Raw genomic sequence first — 26,133 nt, forward strand, 5'->3', positions numbered from 1 at the left:
TGTTGATCGGTCTACCTCCTGAACCAGGAAGTTCCTTCAGATGAACTTGTGCCTGAATGCCGCTGAGGCACTTGGCCCAGGGGTGTGGAATTCAAACCCTGCACGAACACACAACCCCTCCATTAATCACACAACTTTCAGCTTACTGTGAGAAATCAGACTTTAGTACCAAACAGATTACCAGGAGGGGGCCCGAGTCCTCAGCCCAGCAGGGGGGGTCATGGGGCAGCAGAATGTGTGGTCAGGGTGCAGGAGACACCTCTGTGTAGTAATTACACCAGAAGGGCCTCCACTGGTCACGTTCTCCTCCCACCTCCTGCCCTCTGATGAGGAGCAGTGAACACAACATCAGAGAGCTGCACAACCAGAGGAGCACACAGCAGGTCGGCCTCCACGAAGGACGAAGGACGAGGAAGACGAGGAGGGAAGGCTGGAGAGCAAAGAGCAGCAGCTTCAGAGCTCACTGTGAGTCGGACGTGTTGCCGTTCAGTGACAGACTGAGACAGAACGAGACCTCCTACCGCAGTCTACATAAAGGGACCTTTTTAGTCGAGCTTTAGTGATAAATAACTTGTCCTGAACCATGTGAAACAATGTTTCACTATGATTGATATCGTTGTAAATCGTGTTTTCATTGGTCCCTGCTGTTGTGGTTCTGCCTGTCTAGTACCTCAGACCTGACTAATTATGTTAATTGATCACCTATTCGTCAGCCTCTGGAGGAGGTTCCTGGTTTCCTGTTCGTTTAACTCCCGGGTCGTGAGGAGTCGCAGTAAACCCCAGGCACCGAGCTTGTGGACCGTCTCCGTCTGCAGGGACCCATGGACGAGCCAAGAAGAGAGTCCCTAGAGGACAGCGCGGTAGGGAAGCGAATCAGACGCTAATTCCATTTGCCGCAAATGCTACACATGTGTTCATGAGGACCAACGCGAACATTATAAAAAAGTGTGACCTGGATTCCCCCCTCAGTCCCGCAGGATGCGTCTAAACGCCGGAGAGCCCGCCGCTTACGGCAGCATAGTGGCGGCGGCCGACCCCGAGTCGCCCCCCCGGGGAGACGTGGAGGCGGCCCCGCTGCTGTCCCCGGCGCCCCGCGCGGTGCTGCGGCCTCTGAGCAAGGAGGAGCTGGAGGAGGCGGCCGGGGGTCCGCGGTGGACTAGGATCCGGTCCCGCCTGGTCCTACTCTTCTGGCTGACGTGGCTCGCCATGCTCGGCACGGCGGTCTTTATCGTGGTGAAGAGCCCCCGTCCGGTGGCCCCCCCGCTGCGGTGGTGGCAGAAGTCCCTATTCTACCGGCTGCAGACCGCCCTGTTCATGGACTCTCAGCCCGGGAGTCTCCGAGGCATCGAGGGTGAGGGACCGTTTCAACAACTCCATTTGCTTAAACCTCGTTTACTTTAACCCACAGTCCCCTCCCCTCCCCCCCCCCTCCCCAGCGGTGTGCGCCCAGCTGGCCTACATCAGGTCCCTGGGTGTGGGGGCCGTGGTCCTGGAAGGCCTGTTCCTCACAGGGGCGTCTCCTGACGGCCCGGTCCTCAACGACAGCCTGGTGACCGGGCCTCAGGTGGACCACCTGCTCAAGGAGAGCAGCAAAGCCGGTGAGTGAAAACACAGCACGATACTAAAGACGTAACCCATAAGCAGGTCTTCTGTCAGCGCTACATGATGTGTAGAGCGACGTGATGTCCACTCCCTACAGGCCTGAGGGTGGTGCTCGACCTGTGTGAGCTGAACTTCACCGCATCAACCGAGGTTTCAGAAGTGAACGACACAAGCGTGTCTCCGGAGCGTCTCTCCACCGTCCAGGTGAGCCCTGGCCTTTGATGTTCACATCTGTTTGATCCCAAATCCAACAGTTCTAGTTCAGCAGTGAGTAACTTGATGCAGGGTGTCTACAACGAGTGTGTCCCAGTCAGGAGTTTAGAATAATGGGCGGCTGTACGGTTTCTCCCAGCATGCGTTGAAGTCCTGGCTGGAGAAGGGCGTGGCCGGGTTTGCGATCTGCGACACGGATCCAGCCTATTCAGAACGGGTAAGGAGTCGTTCCCCGTCCCTCCCCCTCCATCTCTGCCCTGGCTAACCTGAAGCTCTCCGGCGTCTAGACCCTGACGGAGTGGAGGAGGGTCATCAGGGGGTTAAACAAGACGTGTGCTGACAGGTAAAGGTGTGACTGACAGGTAAAAGGTGTGAGTGACGTGTAGAGGGGTGTGAGTGACGTGTAGAGGGGTGTGAGTGACGGGTAGAGGGGTGTGAGTGACGGGTAGAGGGTTGTGAGTGACGGGTACAGGGGTGTGAGTGACGGGTACAGGGGTGTGAGTGACGGGTAGAGGGGTGTGAGTGACGGGTAGAGGGGTGTGAGTGACGGGTACAGGGGTGTGAGTGACGGGTAGAGGGGTGTGAGTGACGGGTAGAGGGGTGTGAGTGACGGGTAGAGGGTTGTGAGTGACGGGTAGAGGGGTGTGAGTGACGGGTAGAGGGGTGTGAGTGACGGGTAGAGGGGTGTGAGTGACGGGTAGAGGGGTGTGAGTGACGGGTAGAGGGGTGTGAGTGACGGGTAGAGGGTTGTGAGTGACGGGTAGAGGGGTGTGAGTGACGGGTAGAGGGGTGTGAGTGACGGGTAGAGGGGTGTGAGTGACGGGTAGAGGGGTGTGAGTGACGGGTAGAGGGTTGTGAGTGACGGGTACAGGGGTGTGAGTGACGGGTACAGGGGTGTGAGTGACGGGTACAGGGGTGTGAGTGACGGGTAGAGGGGTGTTTGGGGGTTCGTTACACTCTGTGTTTGGGGGTTCGTTACACTATGTGTTTGGGGGTGCGTTTCAATGCTTGCTGTACCCCAGAATTATGCTGGTGAGGCAGACCGGAGAGGAGCTCAACTCCACCCGCTCCTTCAACGGGTCGTTGGTGGAGGTGGTGATGAGGTCCATACTCCCTCCCACGCATCACATCCTGTCTGCACAGGAAGTGGCTGAAAGCATGGAGGCGTGTCTGCGCGAGGGCGCCGGCGCGGTTTGGCCCAGCTGGACGGTGAGCCGATGGTCAATAGGGGTTTAGGATCTAGCTGTAGAAACGCTGTAGTACATTTTCAAGGCCACTCTGTGGCGCTGGTTCTCCACCAATGAAAGAAGACGGGTGGAGAAAGCAGTTTTTTAAACCTTTTAGATTGAGCAGAAAATACTTTATAGTGAACAGTTAGTAATTACATTTACCAAGTGGCTGCATTTAAAGCTACAATTCAAACAAATTTGACGGAACTCTAGGTTCCCCTCCTAGGGAGGGGGCGAAGACTTCATCGTTTGCCTATCAGGCGTCCACACGAAAACGCATAGGGACGTTTTGATCATAACCTCCCTGGGACCTGGTTTCAAAAAAGTGAATTTTCCGCCACCGAAAACGTCTTGATCCGTCTAGACGGTCAGCCCGGACGGTTTTCACCAAAAAATTGTTTCCGTGTGGACGGCGCCTTAGACTCCATCGGTGTCACGTGATCTACTAGGAGGACTTCTCTGGTTCTGGCCGAGAATAGGAGACCATCACGTTCAGACCCAGCCCAGCTTGTTGTGGTATCTGTGATGTTCCAGTGAAGGGGTGAACTGAGGCCATGTGTTCCTACAGATGGGAGGGAGAACGTCCAGCGAGTTCCAGAAGCTTCTGCTGGTGCTGATGATGACTCTTCCCGGGAGCCCCGCCCTCCAGCCCGGCGACGAGCTCAGCAGCACGCGGGTACGCCCCCCCCCCGCCCCCCCCCCCCTTTTGACAGATGCCTCCATCTGTTTCCTCCTGCTGAAATCCTTTCCTCCTCCTATGCAGAACGTGACGTTCCCAGAAGACCAGGACGTCCCGTCTTCAAACACGGTGAGGTCGTCCTCTGGAGCCTGGCGGGCGCTAAGGGCCGGGCGCGCTAAGGGCCGGGCGCGCTAAGGGCCGGGCGCGCTAAGGGCCGGGCGCGCTAAGGGCCGGGCGCGCTAAGGGCCGGGCGCGCTAAGGGCCGGGCGCGCTAAGGGCCGGGCGCGCTAAGGGCCGGGCGCGCTAAGGGCCGGGCGCGCTAAGGGCCGGGCGCGCTAAGGGCCGGGCGCGCTAAGGGCCGGGCGCGCTAAGGGCCGGGCGCGCTAAGGGCCGGGCGCGCTAAGGGCCGGGCGCGCTAAGGGCCGGGCGCGCTAAGGGCCGGGCGCGCTAAGGGCCGGGCGCGCTAAGGGCCGGGCGCGCTAAGGGCCGGGCGCGCTAAGGGCCGGGCGCGCTAAGGGCCGGGCGCGCTAAGGGCCGGGCGCGCTGAGGGCCGGGCGCGCTGAGGGCCGGGCGCGCTGAGGGCCGGGCGCGCTGAGGGCCGGGCGCGCTGAGGGCCGGGCGCGCTGAGGGCCGGACGCTGAGGGCCGGACGCTGAGGGCCGGACGCTGAGGGCCGGACGCTGAGGGCCGGACGCTGAGGGCCGGACGCTGAGGGCCGGACGCTGAGGGACACTTCCCTCCCCTAACGCCTCCTCCTCTCCCCCTGGTGCTGTAGGACAGGGAGAGGCGCCTGGCTCTGGCTCTCTACACCTCCCTCAGCCTCTCCAAAGCCAGAGAGGAGGCTCTGGTCTCCGGGAGCTTCACCATGCTGTCCCTCAACTCCTCCTCCTCCTCCACCCTGGCTCCGCCCATCCTGGGCTTCCTGCGCTCCTGGGGCTGCGTCCAAATCCTGGTGGTGCTGAACGTGGGACCGGACCCCCAGAGCCTGGACCCCCACTGGGCCGGCGGCCTGCCCAGCGCCGGGGTCTTCATGGTGGGCACGGGCCTGGACCGCATGGGGACGGTGGCTCTGAGCGCGCTGAGCCTCCGGCCCCAGGAGGCCGTGGTCATCAAACTCATCGAGGCCAGGAGCTTCTCCGAGTGACGGCCTCCTCTGGGGAACCCGGAGCTGTTGGAAGGGAAAGGTTTCCTGCTGCCAGAGAAAGATGATGTTTTTAAATCAATCTGGCTGTGAAATATTGTGGGAAAAAAATAATTAAAGGTGTTAAAACAGTGCCATCCGGATGTTTATTGAGAAGGTCCACGGAGTGTTGACAAGGTTGGATCCAATAACTCTGAGCTGTGATTGTGAGAAGGCCACACGGGGGCGCTGTAGCATCAACAATAGCTAGTTGCTAACCCGTCGGCTGCAATAGTATAGCCTCAACATTAAAATGTAGACATTTCTGAGAAACTTTACCGCCAAAATAATGTAACAAGCGCTATTAAAGAATCCTGAAGAACTGTTTTTTTTTTTTAATGCTTAGTCATTGAGCTTGTGAATATGGAGAAGTCAGAACTTTTCATTTCACAATACCAAGTTCCTCAAAATATTTGTTTTTACACAACAAAATAGCAATGTCTGACTCATACAGTAGATTAAATACAATGGAAAATCTTAAGGCGCATACCCAACTTAAAATCAGTCATATATTATTCACCTCACTAACTTTCACCAAACGATGGAAATGTTGAAGGCCCACCAATTTCGGTGAGTGAACGTCACTTACAAATATTTTTACCATCCGTAATTTCTCAATTCTTCTGGGGAAAACATGTTGAGTTTGGCTGTTCTCGGACGTGTCGTAGCGCTCTGACCCGGGCTGGGGGATTAGGGTGTGTTAGGATACCGGGGTAATCTTAGCCTGCTGACGCGGCTCTGGTGTCTCTGACTCACTCTGATGGGCCAGGGGATTCTGCTGTGTAAGCAAACTGCCAGAATCATCTCTCTGTTGTACATAGGGCTTTAGGAAGGTGTCTCAAGCTAAAGTCATCCAGTTCTCCTCTGGTTCTCCTCCCCACTGAAGCTCCAGAGATCCTCAGCTGGGCTGCCCACTGATACCAACCTGACTCTGGACTGTAGAGTCCAACCTCAGCCTGTACTGTGACTCTGGACCGTAGAGTCCAACCTCAGCCTGTACTGTGGCTCTGGACCGTCGAGTCCAACCTGTACTGTGACTCTGGACCGTAGAGTCCAACCTGTACTGTGACTCTGGACCGTAGAGTCCAACCTGTACTGTGACTCTGGACCGTAGAGTCCAACCTGTACTGTGACTCTGGACCGTAGAGTCCAACCTGTACTGTGACTCTGGACCGTAGAGTCCAACCTGTACTTTGACTCTGGACCGTAGAGTCCAACCTGTACTGTGACTCTGGACCGTAGAGTCCAACCTGTACTGTGACTCTGGACCGTAGAGTCCAACCTGTACTGTGACTCTGGACCGTAGAGTCCAACCTGTACTGTGACTCTGGACCGTAGAGTCCAACCTGTACTGTGACTCTGGACCGTAGAGTCCAACCTGTACTGTGACTCTGGACCGTAGAGTCCAACCTGTACTGTGACTCTGGACCGTAGAGTCCAACCTGCGCAAAAAGAAAACTTAAGCTGGAAGTGACCCACTTGTAAAGAAAAGCTAACTAAAGGAAGAGCAGAGTTTGGTTTGGTCGGCACACTGCTGGAAATAGAAAAGTAAACTTAAATGATCCCACGAGATCAAAGCAGATTCACGTTTTATAACTTAATTTATTATTTTACAAAAATGAATGCATTGAAACCGAAGACAAACGACCAAATGTGCAGGTCACGAAACGCTGCTGACTCAAAGAAGGTCACTCAGCATAAGTTTGAAGGTCAAAGGTTATTAAATGATCTACAAACAGTGGTCTGGCAATCACAACACACTCTGGAGATGTCAGTACAGAACATCGCGCATCAAACACCTTGACATTAGATCACACAGATCTGGCAGTACAAATGTTTTCAAAAGCAAAACAATTCACTTCACATATTCAAGGCTGAAGCAAGGGGTAGCTTGGTTTGAGATCAATGTTTCTGAGGGAAGTATACAATATTGATCCGTTGAATACAATAAGCGTCTGCATGATAATAGATTTGTGTCTGTTGATAGGATTTTAAAGAAATGATTGCATTGCATTGTGGGCCCCTCAGAGTGATTGACCTAATTGAACCGTGTCCCTCCTGGTATCAGGGTCTCCCAGGCAGTATCGCTGGGCCTCTCAATAACCCAGCAGCCTCCCACAGCATCACCTTCCAGTCCTGATGTCACCATGGCTGTAGAGGTTCTGCTGGGCTTAACATCTCCTCTCCTTCAGTCAGCAGCCATGGGTCAGCTCAGGACTTCCGGCTCACAAAAACACTGGAGATGGATCGGGATGCGATTCTGTCTTGTTGCCTCACATGGGGTTTGGTATAAGCATGCACGCAGACAACAAGCTCTACACTATGAGGGTTGTATACAGCATGCAAGACTTGGTTCAACATTAGTCTTTTACAGTAGGTTAGTGGTTCAGTCTGGTTAAAGTGCTGTGCCCCGTGACACAATCGCGAGTCATACTTTACAATTAGGTAGTTCCCAATACAAACATCCAGAACGTTCTGTTGAAGTCCTCAGTCTCCTGTCCCCTCTTCAGCCTCCTCACCTCAGCGAGGAGTCTTCTCCTGGCCGTCCGAATGCTCCACTCTCCGCTGGGCACTCGTAGGGCCAGCACCTCTGGTCACCAAGGGCCCACATGAGCTGACAGCCGCTGTCCACAGAGACAACATATTCATCACCCCTGGATCTCTGACCTGGACCCCAAAACAAATCCATCCCCCCTCCTGCAGAGGGAGGCCGGGGGACCAGGACGCAGGCCGGGGGTCTCGGAGGGATCCATCACAGTAGCATCGCGGGCTAAGCTCCAGAGCCCCGGTCGCGGGTCAGCAGCGGGACCCCGGGCCGGGTGGGTTGCCCTCCGTGAGGGGCCGGCCAGCCGGGTCGGGGCCCCCAAGGTGCTGGGACCGGGCCGGCGTGCAGGACGGGGCGCTGGCCGCGGCGGTCTTCACGCCGCAGCGTGCGAGGCGGCAGCGCAGCAGCAGGTAGAAGTGGCGCAGAACCGACTTGCGGCAGATGATGAAGACCCAGGGGTCCACGATGGGGTTGAAGGCGTGGAAGCGGAACGCCGTCAGGTTGCCCCCGTCGTCAGCCAACGGCCGGACGGCGTTGATGAAGCCGGCGATCTGAGGACGAAGAGGAGACCGTGATCCACCACCAGAAGGTACACCGTGTGAGTGCTAAAGGCAGCCCTCAAATATTGCTCTTCTTTCTTTTTTTATTATTCTCTTTTATAATTCTGGGGCCCGACTCCTTTCACAGTTTTAGAGAGACTCCATTACATTTTTTGAAATACAATGCTAAGCTTAAATGGACATGGTATTTCTTGTTGTCTTCTTGTGGGACCCCCGTTTATATGGCTAGAGGCTAGCTGCTTCTACATATTCGGTGTATACCGGTAGAAGCTAAATGCTAACGTGCTTCAAAACGATATTTTTCACGTCATGCTATCTGCACAATCGATGTCACATGAGAGCTGAAACCCCAAGTAGTCCACCGATACAAGCCTTATCATCTTGTGAGCAAACTCTCCCTGGTTACTGCAAGTGATGATAACAAGGATATCATAAGAGAGACTGAGACAACCGACCAGCACACATGTTGACCTGACGGCCTTTCAGACCCTACACCAGAAGGACCCGTACAAACAGAAGTTTCTGATTGGCTGGCCGAGCCGGGCGCAGACAGCCGGGCGCCCCCCCCCATCCACGTGTTGTTCTGGATGATTCCGGCCGGATGAAGTTTCCATCACGACGGCCCTAATGAAACACCCTCTGGATTGAGGGCAGCTGGGGCCCGGTAACCGTTTCCTATTCTGTTGCTAAGCCCCGGGTGGGGGAACCAATCAGGTGGCCAGGATGAGAGGATGAGGAGGAGAGAGAGAGAACGGAGAAGAGGGGTCGAGAGAGAGAGAGAGAGAGAGAGAGAGAGAGAGAGAGAGAGAGAGAGAGAGAGAGAGAGAGAGAGAGAGAGAGAGAGAGAGAGAGAGAGAGAGAGAGAGAGAGAGAGAGAGAGAGAGAGAGAGAGAGAGAGAGAGTGATCGGGTGGAAAATTGAGAGTGAGTGAGCGGGAAAGAGAGTGAGTCAGTGGGGAAAGAGAGAGTGAGTGAGCGGGAAAGAGAGAGTGAGTGAGTGGGAAAGAGAGAGTGAGCCAGTAGGAAAGAGAGTGAAGTCAGAGGGCACATTAGAGTCCAGAGCCGAAGTGAACAGGTTTCTTCCGAGAAGCAGCAGACTCAGGCTGAGTGTGGCTGTGAGGCACTCTAACCCAGCCAAACCATCACACATGCATCCATAGAGAGGAAGAAAGACATGTAGTTCTCTTTCCATCCTATAAATACTCAGCAATGCTTGTGAACCAGACGCTGTTTACAGGAACTGATTCTTGTGGAGGCGGTTGGGTCACAGTTCTTCAGTTGCCTAATCAGGTGACAATGATCCTTTCCTCACTTAACAGATCTCTGCCCGATGCTGTGAAACAGCATCGCTGTGACTCACAGATGTGTGAGTCACAGCGCGTGCTGCTGTTTCCAGCTGAGAAACAGAGTGGTGAGGCGTCAGCCCCCCCCAGGGCCCCCCCAGGGCCCCGACAAGGCCCCGACCCGATGAGGAACCCCAACGTGGTTGTGGTTGTGGTTGTGTTCATATATCATCAAAGCAGTGCCGTTCAAACAGAGCCCTACTAACGTCAACACACTAACGAGGCGCTGGAAACAGACATCCGTCTCCGTGACGACGGGACCTCAGAGCCGCGTGCCCCCCTGCCTCTTAAGGCCCGCAGGAGGACTCTGGGCAGAGGGGGGGCAGACACCAGCACCCCTCAGACCCGCTCTGCCTGGGGGGTCGCGAGGCATGCAGCCTGGCTCTCCTAAAACAGTAGCGTGTTGATGCATGGACAGGACCAGGCCGCTGTGGGTGATTTACTGGAGGAGGCAGCTCCACGCACTGTGTACACACACGCACACACACACACACACACACACACACACACACACACACACACACACACACACACACACACACACACACACACACACACACACACACACACACACACACACACACACACACACACACACACACGCACACACACACACACACACACACACACGTTCATTCCAAGTTGGTGTATCGCTGTTTCCATGTAAATATTGAGGCTCTTGGAGTCATGGGGGCCATTAGCAGGACGCACTCGAGAAAGGCATCCATAATGGATCAGAACCTCGTTTACCTCTTGGCCCCAGAGGACGGCTTCCTGCCTGATCCACTCCCCTCCTGGATCGTTAGCTGGGGGTAAGTGGGGCGGGTTCGATACCGGACAATACAGTGATGAGACTGAGGGCTGGCGGAGGTAAGAGGAGCTGATGCACGCTGTAGATAGCCTTCTAATGGCGTCCAAAAAACGTGTGTCTGCATTATCGACTCTCTTTGCAGCACAACTCGTCAACAACATTTTAAGACTCCCTGCTGCATTATTCTATTATTAGTATCCTTATGATGGCTCAGCGGTACGGCTTGTCCTTCATGATGAGTAAGGGGCACGGGATGAGAATCCTCTCCTGATGTCTTCCTCAAGGGCCGACCCTGGGGACAGAATCATGCTCTCATCATGAGACTCTCTGTATCATGAGCGTCTGAAGCTCTCATCATGAGACTCTATCATGAGCGTCTCATGCTCTCATCATGAGACTCACTATCATCAGTCTCATGCTCTCATCATGAGACTCAGTATCATCAGTCTCATGCTCTCATCATGAGACTCAGTATCAGTCTCATGCTCTCATCATGAGACTCTCAGTATCATCCGTCTCATGCTCTCATCATGAGACTCTCAGTATCACCAGTCTCGTGCTCTCATCATGAGACTCTCTGTGTCATGAGTGCCTCATGATGATAGCATGAGACGCTCTGTATCATGAGCGTCTCAAGCTCTCATCCTGAGACTCTCAGTATCATGAGAATCTCGTGCTCTCATCATGAGACTCAGTATCATGAGCGTCTCAAGCTCTCATCATGAGACTCTCAGTATCATGAGAGTCTCAAGCTCTCATCATGAGACTCTCTGTATCATGAGCGTCTCATGCTCTCACCATGAGACTCTCAGTATCATCAGTCTCATGCTCTCATCATGAGACTCTCAGTATCATCAGTCTCATGCTCTCATCATGAGACTCTCAGTATCACCAGTTTCATGCTCTCATCATGAGACTCTCAGTATCATGAGAGTCACGTTGTGCGTTATGAGATACCCGCTCAGCGGCTGGTTCCTGTTTCCCGCCACCGTCCGTCGCCACATCAGATATTAAAACCTGTTGAGATGCGTCTCTCCCGTGTTTGGTTTACAGACTGAATGCACCGAAGAGACACGCAGAGACCACACTGCTCTCGGAGCTCTGAGCGCGGGCTATGCAGGGTCCAGGTGAACTCTGAACGAGTGAGTCTTGATATATGTCCCATATACTAGCTGTACGAGCTGGTTGAAATGTAGACTGCTGCAACTTCAAAAGCACATCCCGTGGTCAGTGTTGTGCAAGTTCACACTTCACATTAACTAGTTCAAAGTTGAGTTTGTGCAAAACAAAATGAATAAATTCAATTTCATAGTTCACCAATTCAGTTTTGAACTCGTTCATGTTCAGTTTATTAAGAGTTTGTTTTATTAACCGAAGAAAAACTGTGGGAGTAACTATTCTGTGCTTATCTTTTAAAATGAATCCCCTCAATTACCAGCTGCCCATCGCTACAATCTCAAATTGTTGTGGATATTATTTGTACACCTGTTTTAATCATCACAATAAAACAATAAAAATAAAAATGTCATCTGGACCTAAGCATCAATTCAGAATGTCACAAGTTCAGTTCAAAGTTCATAGGAAAATGTACTCGTTCAATGAACTAGTTCATTGAACTAGTTCATTGAACTAGTTCATTGAACCGCACTGCCCGTGGTAGGGAGGCTAGCTGTGACCTAACGGGTGATTCCCCTCGCTCCTCAGCCTGTGGGTCCTGCTCACCACAGGCTGAGGAGCGGTGGCCATCTTACCCCGCCACAGCCGCCCACACACGGCGCAGGTCTGTCACTCAAACCAACACCAAACAGGAGATCATAACGCTCAGTCAAACACACAACTAATGGAATAATATGAATAAAGAGATCAAGGATTAAGGGTTAAATGTTATAAATGTATTCAACTATAAGGATTTGCACAAAAAAGTATCTCTATAATATCCACTATTGTCACGTGTCTGACAGCAGAAGAATACTTGTGTATTTTGTCAACGTTTACTCTATCTGGGGACCAGACTTATGTTTCAGAAAGGTAATTTGGGAACAACAGATCCTCAGTTCTTACTGCGGCGTACTGAGTTATTATTCTGCTGTCATGACTTAAGGCAGGAGCCTTCAAACAACGCCTTGTTGTCTGGGTGTGAGTGGACAGGCAAGTCCCTGAGTATGACATGCTTCCACAGTCCCTCCCTCTGAGCTCAGGGGCGGATCAGAGTGGAACAGGGAGGCGTCAACGGGGCCTTCCTGTTGGGCTTCATTTCATTGAACGTTGAACTCGGTTACTCAGTAAATGATTGAGGAAGAGTTCTTGGTCATCTGTGGTTATAAAGGCTGTTTCAATAACTCCCTCAGTGAATGTGTGTAGAAAGGGTCACACCAGATTACGTTTCATTGGCCCCTAAATAAAACGTAATTCTTAGAAGGGCAACTATAGAGAATAAATATCATGACTGTCTTTTTTAAAATTGTTTAAGTCCAACAAACTTTCTCTGTTGTAGATTATACTTTTAAGACCTGGTAAATTGGGATCCAGCAGTCCTACTGTGTTATAGCAGAACCTCTAATCCAGCAGTCCAACCGAGTGACAGCAAAACCTCTGATCCAGCAGTCCAACCGAGTGACAGCAAAACCTCTGATCCAGCAGTCCTACTGTGATATGGCAGAACCTCTGTAGTGAATGTCACAGAACCTGGGCTGGGAACCAGGAGTGCGGTTCGCGGGGTTAGTTCTTGGTTGTTGGGTGTACATTCATGCATGGGCAGAAAAACCTGTACTACTTCATTTAAGGCACTTTCAAACAAGATCGGCAACATATGTCACAGCAGCTCCGATTCCTCGTCCATATTGGAAGGAATCGCTTTGAGAGGAGAAGGAAATGGAAACAGGGAAGAAGGGAGGCTTGGAGAAAGACAAGCAGAATGCGTTGTTGATGAGAAGTATGCAATATTTCGATATCGATTTCTGACCAAAAGAAAATAAGTTGTGTCCGTGGGAACCAGAACAGTTGGCATTCAACGCACCACAATAAGCGTTTCTGCGGGCTGGAGAGAGCTCAGAGTTCACCACTTGAGGTTTAGGTGAGCGGGGAACCTTCAGTGGAACAATGTCCAGCAGTATGTGACCATGAGAACCAGTAGAGCCCCGGAGCGGCGCAGAGCCACCGGGAGAACCAGTCGGAGCAGAAGAAGAGGGCAAGCTGGGACAGGCAGGCTGCCAATATTTCATGAACTTGACTGATCTGTGTTTAACTATGATAGAATAACAGCAGTGCCGGTTGTGTTGTGTTTTTGGTACTATTAGTACATTTATGTACACAAATGAACAGTCATTGTAATGGGTATGTTTTTAACCCTTTTCTCCCTCTTGATTATGCAATTCATAATACTGTAAACCTGTAATTTCTGAAATTCTTCTGAATTTTTGTAAGTGAACTATTGTCTATGTATGTGTGTATCTGTAGTGTTGTTGTGTATGATGTGTGTTTTTGGGTGTGAAGGACCCCAGGAAGAATAGCCATGCTGTTGAGGCACGTGCTAATGGGGATCCATAATAAAGTAAAGTAAAGTAAAGCAGGCCAACAAAACAGACCGCACTGTCCCAGGCGGTCCCAGGCTGTCCCAGGCTGGCCCAGGCTGTCCCAGACTGTCCCAGGCTGTCCCAGGCTGTCCCAGGCTGTCCCAGGATGTCCTCTTGCCCTGTGGAGGAGGAGCCGAGCCTAGGAGGAGCCTCACCGTACACACTGTTGGAGGACTAACCCTCACCCTACACACTGGAGGACTAACCCTCACCGTACACACTGTTGGAGGACTAACCCTCACCCTACACACTGTTGGAGGACTAACCCTCACCCTACACACTGTTGGAGGACTAACCCTCACCCTACACACTGGAGGACTAACCCTCACCGTACACACTGTTGGAGGACTAACCCTCACCCTACACACTGGAGGACTAACCCTCACCCTACACACTGGAGGACTAACCCTCACCCTACACACTGGAGGACTAACCCTCACCGTACACACTGGAGGACTAACCCTCACCGTACACACTGGAGGACTAACCCTCACCCTACACACTGGAGGACTAACCCTCACCCTACACACTGGAGGACTAACCCTCACCCTACACACTGGAGGACTAACCCTCACCCTACACACTGGAGGACTAACCCTCACCCTACACACTGGAGGACTAACCCTCACCGTACACACTGGAGGACTAACCCTCACCGTACACACTGGAGGACTAACCCTCACCCTACACACTGGAGGACTAACCCTCACCCTACACACTGGAGGACTAACCCTCACCGTACACACTGGAGGACTAACCCTCACCCTACACACTGGAGGACTAACCCTCACCCTACACACTGGAGGACTAACCCTCACCCTACACACTGGAGGACTAACCCTCACCCTACACACTGGAGGACTAACCCTCACCCTACACACTGGAGGACTAACCCTCACCCTACACACTGGAGGACTAACCCTCACCCTACACACTGGAGGACTAACCCTCACCGTACACACTGGAGGACTAACCCTCACCCTACACACTGGAGGACTAACCCTCACCCTACACACTGGAGGACTAACCCTCACCCTACACACTGGAGGACTAACCCTCACCCTACACACTGGAGGACTAACCCTCACCCTACACACTGGAGGACTAACCCTCACCGTACACACTGGAGGACTAACCCTCACCGTACACACTGGAGGACTAACCCTCACCCTACACACTGGAGGACTAACCCTCACCCTACACACTGGAGGACTAACCCTCACCGTACACACTGGAGGACTAACCCTCACCGTACACACTGGAGGACTAACCCTCACCCTACACACTGGAGGACTAACCCTCACCCTACACACTGGAGGACTAACCCTCACCCTACACACTGGAGGACTAACCCTCACCGTACACACTGGAGGACTAACCCTCACCGTACACACTGGAGGACTAACCCTCACCCTACACACTGGAGGACTAACCCTCACCCTACACACTGGAGGACTAACCCTCACCGTACACACTGGAGGACTAACCCTCACCCTACACACTGGAGGACTAACCCTCACCGTACACACTGGAGGACTAACCCTCACCCTACACACTGGAGGACTAACCCTCACCCTACACACTGGAGGACTAACCCTCACCCTACACACTGGAGGACTAACCCTCACCCTACACACTGGAGGACTAACCCTCACCGTACACACTGGAGGACTAACCCTCACCCTACACACTGTTGGACTCCTCAATCATCAAAAGAAAACACTGGTTTCCAGAAAAAGAAGAAAGAAAACCGGTTAAATGTCAGATGTCATCTCCAATGAAAGAGTTTATACAAATATGCAAATAGCAGAGATGACAACATTGATAAAGAGAAGGGATGGTTTGTGTGTGGAGAAGACTGGAGAAGCTCTGCACCAAACCATCTCCCTCCCATCGGGACTCGGTGGAGCAGACAACAATAGCTCTGCTGGCAGACACACCACTGTTCACGGAACCGAGGTCTCTCAGTAAAGAGAGAGCTGTCGAACCGCCAGGGGCTGTAGTTAAGGTTGGTTTAAGAGCTCTAGTTCAGGCTGAAGGACAGGTGCCACCCAGTGTGTGAAGACACAGGGGGACATCCAGCCAGTCTGTAGTGACCTCACACCTAATGGACCAATCACAACACGAGTCTACTCGTCCCGTCCCTTCACACCAGGCTGGCCGAACCACAGCCCCCAGTCAGCCGAGGGAAAGCACCGAGGAAACACTGGGTCAGGACGGACTCACTTCCACTTCTTATTCAGGACTGTTACATCTCAAAAAACAAGTTCTTCTAGAACAACCTGATTGTGGTTTGAACCAGAGTCACCGGGGAAATTACCTCATGTTCGATAATTACTGGATCGATGACTAGATTGTTCTTATCTGGAAACACTCAGATTCAGATGGGTTGTTGGCTCTGATTATCTGAGCTCCAGATGCATTGAGCCCACAGAGACCGACCACACAAACATGAATCATGCTCCTCGTACAGTCCAGTGAGCCATGATGATATGACCTGACAGGGCCATCCAGAGACTGAACTGAACAGGCAGGCATGGGCTTTCTGCACATCTGGGATGAGGCCGGTACAGCTTGGGCTGATCCCAGTACAGCTAGGCCTGATCCCAGTACATGATCCCAGTACCTCTAGGGCTTTCCCTTAATGACATTTCAACATCCTAGGGCCGCTGCTGAAGCCCTTTGAGATTGAGGAGCCGCACCTCAGCCAACAGGAGGAACACTCACATGATTACTGAACGGAACGGAGTGCTTACATGAGCACTCACATGATTGCTTTATTGATGCACCTCCACAGAGAGCTGGTCCAGATCACCTCCAAATCACCACCGCAGTCACCCAACGCGACCCCTCTCCTCACCCTCCCCCCTCCTCACCCCGCTCCCCCCTCTCCTCACCCAACGCTACCCCTCTCCTCACCCTCCCCCCTCCTCACCCAACCCTCCCCCCGATCCCCCCTCTCCTCACCCAACCCTCCCCCCCTCTCCTCACCCAACCCTCCCCCCTCCTCACCCCTCCCCCTGTCATCCTGCCTGCACTGTGGAAAACCCATCAATGACCTCATCCTGATCTAATGAGCCCTGTTCCAATAGGCTCCTCCCCCGCTAGATATGAACCCTTGCAACATATTTAATACTTCAACTGTAACCTGTCTGGCTGCATAAAACCTGATTGGTTATGTTTTCGTTTTTCCTGTCCGCTGGCTGTATTGCTGGGTGTTTGTTTTGGATCCATCGTTGTTGAACAGAGTTGCCTTGTTGCTTATTGGAGAGGAAAGTGGCTGCACAGAAACAACATTTGTAATGGGAAATCGTTGTTATGGATCTGTGTTAGGTGTATTGTAGTTTTGAATCAATATAAAATTGAGAGATGGCGCTAATCTATCGGGGGAGGGGGGGGGGGGGGGGGGCTATTCCCAAAACCGGATGACCTGCAGCTACAGGTCATCACGGCTCAGTAATCCGAGGGATCAGTCCAACTCATGGTTCCAATTAATCCTGTTTCGGCCCAGAAATGATACGCAGGTCTAGGGTGCGTGTGTGTGTGTGGGGGGGGGGGGGGGGGGCTGGGACTGAGCCTGGTCCTACCAGACTCTCGTACTTCATTTCATTTGCACTGTCTGGACCTACTCGATTGACAAACGTTAACTCACTTGAAGGCGGGTGTCTGTTGGAGTTTAAAACTATTGGATCAGCCCAGTTCGACTCTGGATCTGCCATAACCAGTCGCTAACGTTGGGCCGGGAATCACGTTGCGCGCAGGCTGTAACAAACCAAGAACCGTGCGTGAAGATGTCCGTCAACGAGAGCTGACTTTAACGTCATTGTTCTCAGCCACTCGCTCTGTTCGCTGATTGGACGCAGAAAATTGGGACGGAGAAAACCCAGTAACATACCTCAGACCCCGACGTAGTACTTAGGCGGGCGGAGCCAGGCGAGGGGGTGTTGGGGGGGACCCGGATGGGGCCGGCGGTTGTTTCCCTCGGGGGTAACATCCTGAGTATCGCCCACGGGTTTGAGTTTCGTCAATGATGCAACGGATGAGAACTTTAACCACCGAGACAGGAACAAGACGTTTCACCCACTGATGGCAGCTGCTCACTCTCCCTCAACGGCTCATGTCTGGGAACTTCCTCAGAGCAGAATGCTCCTCCCTGACGCTCTTCTAGATGGGATTCACTGACCGCAGTTATCCTGAACTTTGGTTTAAAATATTTCTTATGGCATAACTTTACTGGAGAAAAAGACAGAGTGGAGTGAGGTTTAGATACTCAACCACTAGTCTGAGGAAATGAGACACACACACACACCGCACCCACCCACACCCACACCCACCCACACCCACACACACACACACACAGTTTGAGGACAGAATTCGTGAGAAAGTGTCTTCTCATCGCAAGGTCACAATAGATTTTACTGAGGTAAAAGTGTGTATTTTAGGTGCACAGGGACACACACACACACACACACACACACACACACACACACACACACACACACACACACACACACACACACACACACACACACACACACACACACACACACACACACACACACACACACACACACACGCACTCTTTAACTTTATAGTCAAATGTATTAAGTGCCTCTACCAAAACCTCTGGATGTGGCCCAGCCACTCCCCTCCACCAAACATCTGGATGTTGCCCAGGCTCTGCACCATTAATTCAGCCAGTGAATAATTGATCAATACAGAGTCAATAAATAAGTAATGAGTTCAATACTATGGCCATTGAGAAATGCAGACCTTAAAAAGCGTTTGCAAAACATCTGCTCCAGGTTCTGCAGCACGGTCCTTCAAACAGCACCCCAGCGCCATCAGCTCTCCGCCGCCGTGTGGCGGGGCGCGCCCAGGCAGAGCCAGCCCCCCCACAGAGAGGGCTCTGAGCGGTCGATGCCAAGGAGGCTCTGCTTAACAAACAGGCAGAAACCCACCCACAAGGACCACGGTCTACAGGCCTGGACAGGAACCGAGGGACTTAATACAGGATCTCAGGTGAAGTGGGACGCATTCATACAGATCCAGATACATACTGACACACATCTCACCAAGGAAACCCCCGCCCAGCGGAGGGGGCCAGATACATACTGACACACATCTCACCAAGGGCCATGAACGCTGCTCAGCGACAGAAACACAGGGAATTCAGAGGAAGTTTATCTGAACATTATATCGATTTCATGTGGAAACAATTCCCCCATCATTCAATGAGTCAGTCTGGGATTCCAAGTATGATTCAAATCTCCAATACTCTTTAAAACATTGTGGAGTTCATTATTCAAACCACAGAAGAGTTTGGAAATGGCTTCTAATGTTGGGATTCTCAATAATAATCAAAGTGTTTAATTTTCCTCTCTCTCTCTGTTCTGAACCATGTGTGTGAGAGTGTGGGAGAGAGTGTGGTAGAGAGTGTGGTAGAGAGTGTGTGTGTGTGTGTGTGTGTGTGTGTGTGTGTGTGTGTGTGTGTGTGTGTGTGTGTGTGTGTGTGTGTGTGTGTGTGTGTGTGTGTGTGTGTGTGTGTGTGTCTCCCTCTCTCTGAGTGTGTGACTGATACCCGACGGCGCCACTCAAATCTATTTCCATATTGACTAACGGCCGCAGCACAGCCACAGCACGCCCCGGTCATCAGACACACCGAGGTGAAGACATCACTGCTCCCCTCACCTCTCCTCATCATCATCATCATCATCATCATCATCATCATCCTCCTCTTCATCATCAACGCCTTGGAGGAAGGATCACTGCTCCCCTCACCTCTCCTCATCATCATCATCCTCCCCTTCATCATCAACGCCTTGGAGGAAGGATCACTGCTCCCCTCACATCCTCTTCATCATCATGTTCTTCACCTCCAGCGCTGGAAGGGTATTGGCTGAGGCTCATCCACCAGGGCCATCCATGACCAGGGGAACCACCACCCTCCTAGAACACCACCGCCCTCCTAGAACACCACGCCCTCCTAGAACACCACCGCCCTCCTAGAACACCACCGCCCTCCTAGAACACCACCGCCCTCCTAGAACACCACCACCCTGCCTGGAGCTCCATCACCACCACCCTAGAACACCACCACCCTGCCTGGAGCTCCATCACGGCGCTGTGTACACACAGAGCAGCATCTCCTGTTACATTTCCAGAGCACCGCCGAGGACAATGGAGGCGAGTGTGGTCGGCTCGCCCCCACACTCTCCGCCCCGGTGCTCGTCTTACAACGCTCCGCACACGAAGCAGAGCGTCCGTGGAACACAGAGTGGCTGCTCCACCAATGACTCCACCTGCACCACACGGGCCCGAGGCAGACGGCCTGCTGAGCCCTTTGACACCGTGCCTGTGATTAAGAAACACAAATACTACTAATACAACTGAAGTGAGTCCCACTGGGCCGCACGGGAGGCCTTCCCCCCCGGCGCTGAACCGACGAAGACGAGGAGCAGAAGAGACACGGACTGCCGAGTGAAGCCCCGCATGGGTTTGCCCAGGGGTCACGGCAGCGTTATCAACGGACCGATACCCTGCAGCTGTCCGAGGGGGGGGGGCTGTATCGTAAGCCTGTACTTCCATGGAACAGGCTTACGGTCTGTTCCATGGAACAGACCGTAAGCCTGTACTTCCATGGAACAGGCTTACGGTCTGTTCCATGGAACTCCAGAAACGTTGTGGGAACACTCGACGGTCTGCGGCCTGACTCCATCATCCCTCTCCTCACCTTCCAGAGCCTTCCCAGGGAGGGGAGGGTCAGCCCACGCTGGTGATGGCCTCCTCCAGACTCCTCTGGAAAGGCCCGCTGACACCACATACCACATGGTCTCCATTAGAGTCAGGGCCGGAGTCAACAGGCCTGAACCTCCTCGCTGGAAAGCCTTCAAACAGAAGTGTGCATCGAAGTACACACTTCTGTCTCCACTTAACAAAGTAATGTTTGTTGTCCCCCAGCAGAGAGAGGAAGGCTTTGGTTCAAAGTCCTCGTGGGGAAGGAGCTACAGCAGAGGACTTCACACCAACTGAAGTACATAGAGGTTAAATCATTGACGGTAATAGATTAGTATTCGTTGAGCATTATAAGTAGTAGTAGTAGTAGTATAACATAATAACATCCATTCCACCTTCTTCACATCATGTTTGGAGAAAGGAACGCATTCCAATGAAATTTAATCCAAATCCAAACCAGAGTTTTATCCACAAATTAAGTCATCTAAATATAGCGTTATTATGAGTTCTTGTAATACAATACGCACCACATGGGTAACAGCATCACTAATCCGTTGTACTGTCGCAGACCAACCACCCCTCTGGCCTGTAAACCCGTCTCTCAAACCCTGTTCCCCAGGGAGCCGAGGGATACACCGAGGGTTCATCTCACTGCTCTCCTAGCGTTCACTCCCCGGCGGCCTGGGAGGAAAGCAGGGGAGCTGTGGTACCATCATGGGGTCAGCCTCATGGCGGGTCATACAGGGACTGGAGGGACGCTTTGGAGAGGGGAACGCAGGCCATCGGGGTCCTTACGTAACAGAGGACACTCTCCTGCTTGGAGGTCAGCGGGGAACCCTGAGGTGGGGACAGCAGTCCTGCTGGTGACCTTTGACCTGATTGTAGGGTCAGAGGTGCCTGCCCCACGACCGCCCGCCCGCCCGCCCGCCCGCCCGCCCGCCCGCCTGCCTGCCTGCCTGCCTGCCTGTCGTACCTTGGAGGGAGCTGGAGAAACGGTCACGCCTAAGAAAGTCAGAGTACACACGTACCGGAAAGAACAATCTGCTCTTGTTCCAGAGATCCTGAGCAAACACCGGAACGAAACTACTAACCTGACAACCCAATGCCACTGAATGTTATATTGATAGAACAATAGTAATGTTAACATAACTCGGTCATAAGTCGAGGCCTAGACGGTGTAGCCTCCATGAAATAGAACAAACGATTATTTTGGAGCAGGTGTGTCCATTGTCCAATCACCTGCCTGATGAGTGGCGGGCGGTTCTGGTATCATGTCCGGGTGTCCTGTGGGTGTTTGCTCAGGGACAGCCCACTGACTGATGGTCTTTGTGTCTGCGTGTGTCATGGTTGAGCGGTGTGGAGTCTGGCCCGGGGTGGTGGAGACCAAGACACGCACCGTTGTTCGGTTATTGTGTTAGCGCTATAGGTAGCAGCTGGCCGACCCAGAGAGCTGCCAAAGGTACCTCAGCTGGGAGGTGTTCAGTCCCTCAGACGCCCACCTCCTCTCCCCTGTCATCTTCATTCACACCCAATCACACCCAATCACCCAATCGAGACTTCCTGTAAACATCAGTTTTCAGACCCCGAAACTGTTTTCTCATCCTACGTCTCTTCCTGCCAGATAAAGATACTACCTCATACTGCTATACATAGAGATGGATTTGAAGATGTGTCAGGACAAAAAAAAGGAGAAGAACTCACTACAGGAGGAGCAGCCCCGCCCTCCAGGGATGGCATTTACCACAACATTTAAAACAGGAACTGGGGCCCCACACGCGCGCACACACACACACACACACACACACACACACACACACACACACACACACACACACACACACACACACACACACACACACACACACACACACACACACACACACACACACACACACACACACACACAGAGATTTGGAAACACACTAACGCACACAAATGTACACACACAAGCACACACACCGCCACACGGTGGGCAGCTCAGTGCGAGGGAGATGTAAATGAGTGTTATGTCAGACCTCCCGCCGCTCCCCGGCGCCATGCAAACCAGCGGGGCTCCCCGTCACGGGGGCCGCCCACGCCTCGGACTACTGAGTGGTCCTCTGAGGAGCGGCAGCGTGTGTTGGGTTAGAGAGGAGAGACAAGCATGAGTTGTGCTATTCAAACGCAGGTGTACACACACGCGCACCCAGGCACGCACGCACGCACGGACACACGCACCCAGGCACGCACGCACGCATGCACGCACGCACGCACGGACACACGCACGCACGGACACACGCACCCAGGCACGCACGCACGCACGGACACACGCACCCAGGCACGCACGCACGCACGCACGGACACACGCACCCAGGCACGCACGCACGGACACACGCACGCATGGACACACGCACCCAGGCACGCACGCACGGACACACGCACGCTCGCAGCAGTTTCTTTAGGAGATATTGCGTGTAGGAAAGAAGAGACTTCTAATTGAATAAAAAGCCCAGAATAGTAGTATAAAAGAACCTCTGAACGTCTGCATACACTAGTCTCCTCTCTAGCAGACTGAGCCCAGAATAGAGCTCCACAGAGCGATCTAAACACCGTCACCCCCTCCCTTCAATGCACTTGTTAATGATCAAATCAGGGAAATGTTGACCTGAAGTAAGAGTTTCCTTTGTTCTCATCAAGCAGAGGAATGCATGAGTGGACCCCTGCTCAACGTGACTGGTGTAACCCAGGGTCAAAGGTTAATGTTAGGTAACACTAGGAACAGGCAGGGTGGCTGGACAAGGCAATAGAAAACAAAGCTTAAATGATTCACAGTAAACATATGGATTTTTCCATTGCAACACACACACACACACACACACACACACACACACACACACACACACACACCCTTACCGTGAGCGGCAGCGAGCAGACCACGAAGATGAGCGTCATGGAGGCCAGCAGCATCAGGTGGTCCAGCTCCTCCTCCCCCTGGCCGAACCAGCCCAGGGCGCGGCGGCGGGACCCCGCGCCGCGGCCCGAGACCACCGAGCCGCGGCGCGTGCGCTGGCTCCGGTGCATCTGGCACAGGGCGACGATCACGGCGCCGTTGCACACGAACACCACCCCAATGAGCAGCGCCATGAGGGAGGAGTAGGACAGGGAGAAGGCCAGCCCCGCCGCCCCGCCCCGCCCGCCCGACATGTCGATGAAGCACCAGGTCCCGGGGCAGTACTGCCGGTGGCGCCCCACGCCCGCGAAGGGCAGCAGGCAGAAGGCGGCGCTGAACAGGTAGATGAGCAGCAGCGCCAGGCGCGTGAAGCAGCGCCGCGCCAGCTGCTCGTACAGGTAGGGCCGGCACACGGCCAGGCAGCGCTCCACCGCCATGGCCGTCAGGATGAACATGGGCGCCAGGCCGAAGAAGGTCATGGCGAAGCCGAAGAGGTCGCAGAGCGAGCGGTCGCCCGTCAGCCCCAGCAGGGACCGCTGCCGCGCGTAGCACACGAAGACGGGCGGGCTGAGCAGGCAGGTGCCCAGCAGGTCCGTCACCACCAGCCCCGTCACCAGGATGCAGAACGCCGACGGCTTGGAGCTCCTCCTCCTCTGGGCCACGCCCAGGATGAAGAGCGCCAGCAGGTTGCCCGCCACCGCCGCCACGAAGAAGAAGATGCTCATGCCGGGCCCGGAGCGCACGATGATATCCGTGATGTTACCGCACGAGCCGTTCAGCAGCATGTTGCTCACTGGGACCAGTAGGGCTGTCACTGGGACCAGTAGGGCTCTGTTCACTGGGACCAGTAACACTGTTCACTGGGACCAGTAACACTCCTCACTGGGACCAGTAACACTCCTAACTGGGACCAGTAGGGCTCTGTTCACTGGGACCAGTAACACTCCTCACTGGGACCAGTAGGGCTATGTTCACTGGGACCAGTAACACTCCTCACTGGGACCAGTAACTCTCCTCAGTTGGACCAGTAACACTCCTCACTGGGACCAGTAACTCTCCTCAGTGGGACCAGTAACTCTCCTCAGTGGGAGACCAATTAGTCCTTGTCCAACCACAGAGGCGCGCTGGGCTGCCGTCCGGAGACCATCTGTGAACGAGGAGCAGGACGAGATGCGACTCAACACGTTGAACCACAGAGAGACTCGATGCTGCGGAGACTTTGTCATTCAACATTCAGGAATTAAACTCCAAAAAAAAAAGACGTGCCCGCGTTAAGTCCCTTCATTAAGAGAAGAGCCGGTTGACCAGCGTCTCCCTCACAGCTGTGAGTGATGTGTTAAGATAATAACCACCACGTACCTCGACAGAGTCCGCACCTCCGTCTGTATGGGGAGAGTAGAGATGCTTCTTTCTGACTCCGCTCCGCTGAGAGATGTTCGGCGTCTCCTACACTCCTTCACGCAGCCGGTCTTCGGTTCCGCTCCCCACAGCGAGCCCTCTGGCCCCGCCCTCCCCGGCTCAGACGCACTGTGGCCCCGCCTTCCTCGCTGTGGCACCGCCCCCCTGAGTCAACAGGTCGACAAAAGGAAATGAAGTTGGTCTATCTAGACTCTACGCTGTCAACATGAGCCGTCCTCACGGGGCTCTGATTGACGAGTTTGAATCAGAGCTTCTGGGTCCACCTCCGGAGTTATTTTAGAGACACACACACACACACACCGACCACACACACACACACACACACACACACACACACACACACACACACACACACACACACAAACACGACCGCAACTTGTGAGGGGACGGTTTGTCCGTGATGTGGGATGGAGAAGAACACAGACCACGTTGCACCTCGGTGATGATGATGAAGCTGATGTTGTTGATGTTAATTCGTGTGACGGAGTACCAGAGATCGCCTCAACACGCACTGTATCGTCCTTCTCCTCGGTCCCTGGACGCCCCGTGGCGCCGGGAGTGTCAGGGCGCTTTACGCAGAGAGTCTGGTCGCTTTACGCAGAGATTCAGGTCGCTTTACGCAGAGAGACTGGTCGATTTACGCAGCGTCTTCAACTGACGCGTTGAGGTTATTTTCCCTGTCCGGATGTTTTTGATGATGAAATTCTAAAATCCCCGCCACATGTTTTCATTCATCTTAGGCACAGGCTTTTGATTCGTGGTTTGAGCTAATGACAAACATAAACAGGCTGCACACTGTTTAACACGCAGTAAGTTGGTAAGTTGTTGTTCAAAAGGAGAAGTCCGGGCACACAACAACCAGGCCAAACTGAGATTCTGAAGACGAACACAAAGCCGTGGATCTGGTTTCATAAGGGAGTCCTGTGGGACACGCCATCCTGCTTCTGCTTATCATGCAATCTTTTCCTCAACACAATGGATTCAGACCAAATGTCACGCACTTACCCCCCCCCCCCCCCCCCCCCACACACACACACACACACACACACACACACACACACACACACACACACACACACACTCACACAAACACGCACAAACCCCCCCATACACACACAAACAGCCCCCAGCCCACCTGTCGTGTCTAATGCCATTAACCCGGCCGGTGCCCGGTGCTCACATGCGTCAGCAACATGACGTTTGACCAGCTGTGAATGGTCTCCCCTCAGGATGAAGATCCAGGTGTGTCTGAACTAGGTGAGGTCCGACCTTCTGTCCCGTTGGATGAAGGAGGAGCCAAAGGGCCATCCTCCTCAGG

The 26,133-nt window shown here is 53.4% G+C and overlaps 2 protein-coding genes and 1 long non-coding RNA gene across 4 annotated transcripts; 1 reads left to right on the forward strand and 2 right to left on the reverse strand.

Annotated features, from left to right (window-relative positions):
- Positions 1-253: 253 nt before the first annotated feature.
- Positions 254-4,997, forward strand: si:dkey-202g17.3 (4F2 cell-surface antigen heavy chain). Its single transcript, XM_060076169.1, has 11 exons — positions 254-465; positions 714-860; positions 970-1,351; positions 1,437-1,598; positions 1,700-1,806; positions 1,955-2,032; positions 2,103-2,158; positions 2,838-3,024; positions 3,613-3,720; positions 3,808-3,852; positions 4,498-4,997. Exons 2-11 carry the CDS (start codon positions 822-824, stop codon positions 4,864-4,866), a joined length of 1,533 nt encoding a protein of 510 aa, XP_059932152.1. The 5' UTR covers positions 254-465; positions 714-821; the 3' UTR covers positions 4,867-4,997.
- Positions 4,998-6,484: 1,487 nt separating this feature from the next.
- ptgir (prostaglandin I2 receptor) lies at positions 6,485-24,915 on the reverse strand. 2 transcript variants are annotated; one of them, XM_060076175.1, is made up of 4 exons: positions 24,756-24,915; positions 24,254-24,543; positions 23,360-24,207; positions 6,485-7,998 (listed from the first exon to the last, which is right to left on the reverse strand). In XM_060076175.1, exons 3-4 carry the CDS (start codon positions 24,179-24,181, stop codon positions 7,699-7,701), a joined length of 1,122 nt encoding a protein of 373 aa, XP_059932158.1. In that variant the 5' UTR covers positions 24,182-24,207; positions 24,254-24,543; positions 24,756-24,915; the 3' UTR covers positions 6,485-7,698. The 2 variants fall into 2 exon arrangements, with proteins under 2 accessions (XP_059932158.1, XP_059932157.1); XM_060076174.1 differs by having other exon boundaries at positions 24,254-24,894.
- On the reverse strand, positions 19,022-19,791 carry LOC132475169 (uncharacterized). The gene is made up of 2 exons (XR_009529825.1): positions 19,583-19,791; positions 19,022-19,513 (listed from the first exon to the last, which is right to left on the reverse strand). It is a non-coding gene; the product is annotated as an uncharacterized LOC132475169 (long non-coding RNA).
- Positions 24,916-26,133: the final 1,218 nt, after the last annotated feature.

This window comes from Gadus macrocephalus, chromosome 16 (genome assembly GCF_031168955.1).
Source record: "Gadus macrocephalus chromosome 16, ASM3116895v1".
Taxonomy (NCBI): domain Eukaryota; kingdom Metazoa; phylum Chordata; class Actinopteri; order Gadiformes; family Gadidae; genus Gadus; species Gadus macrocephalus.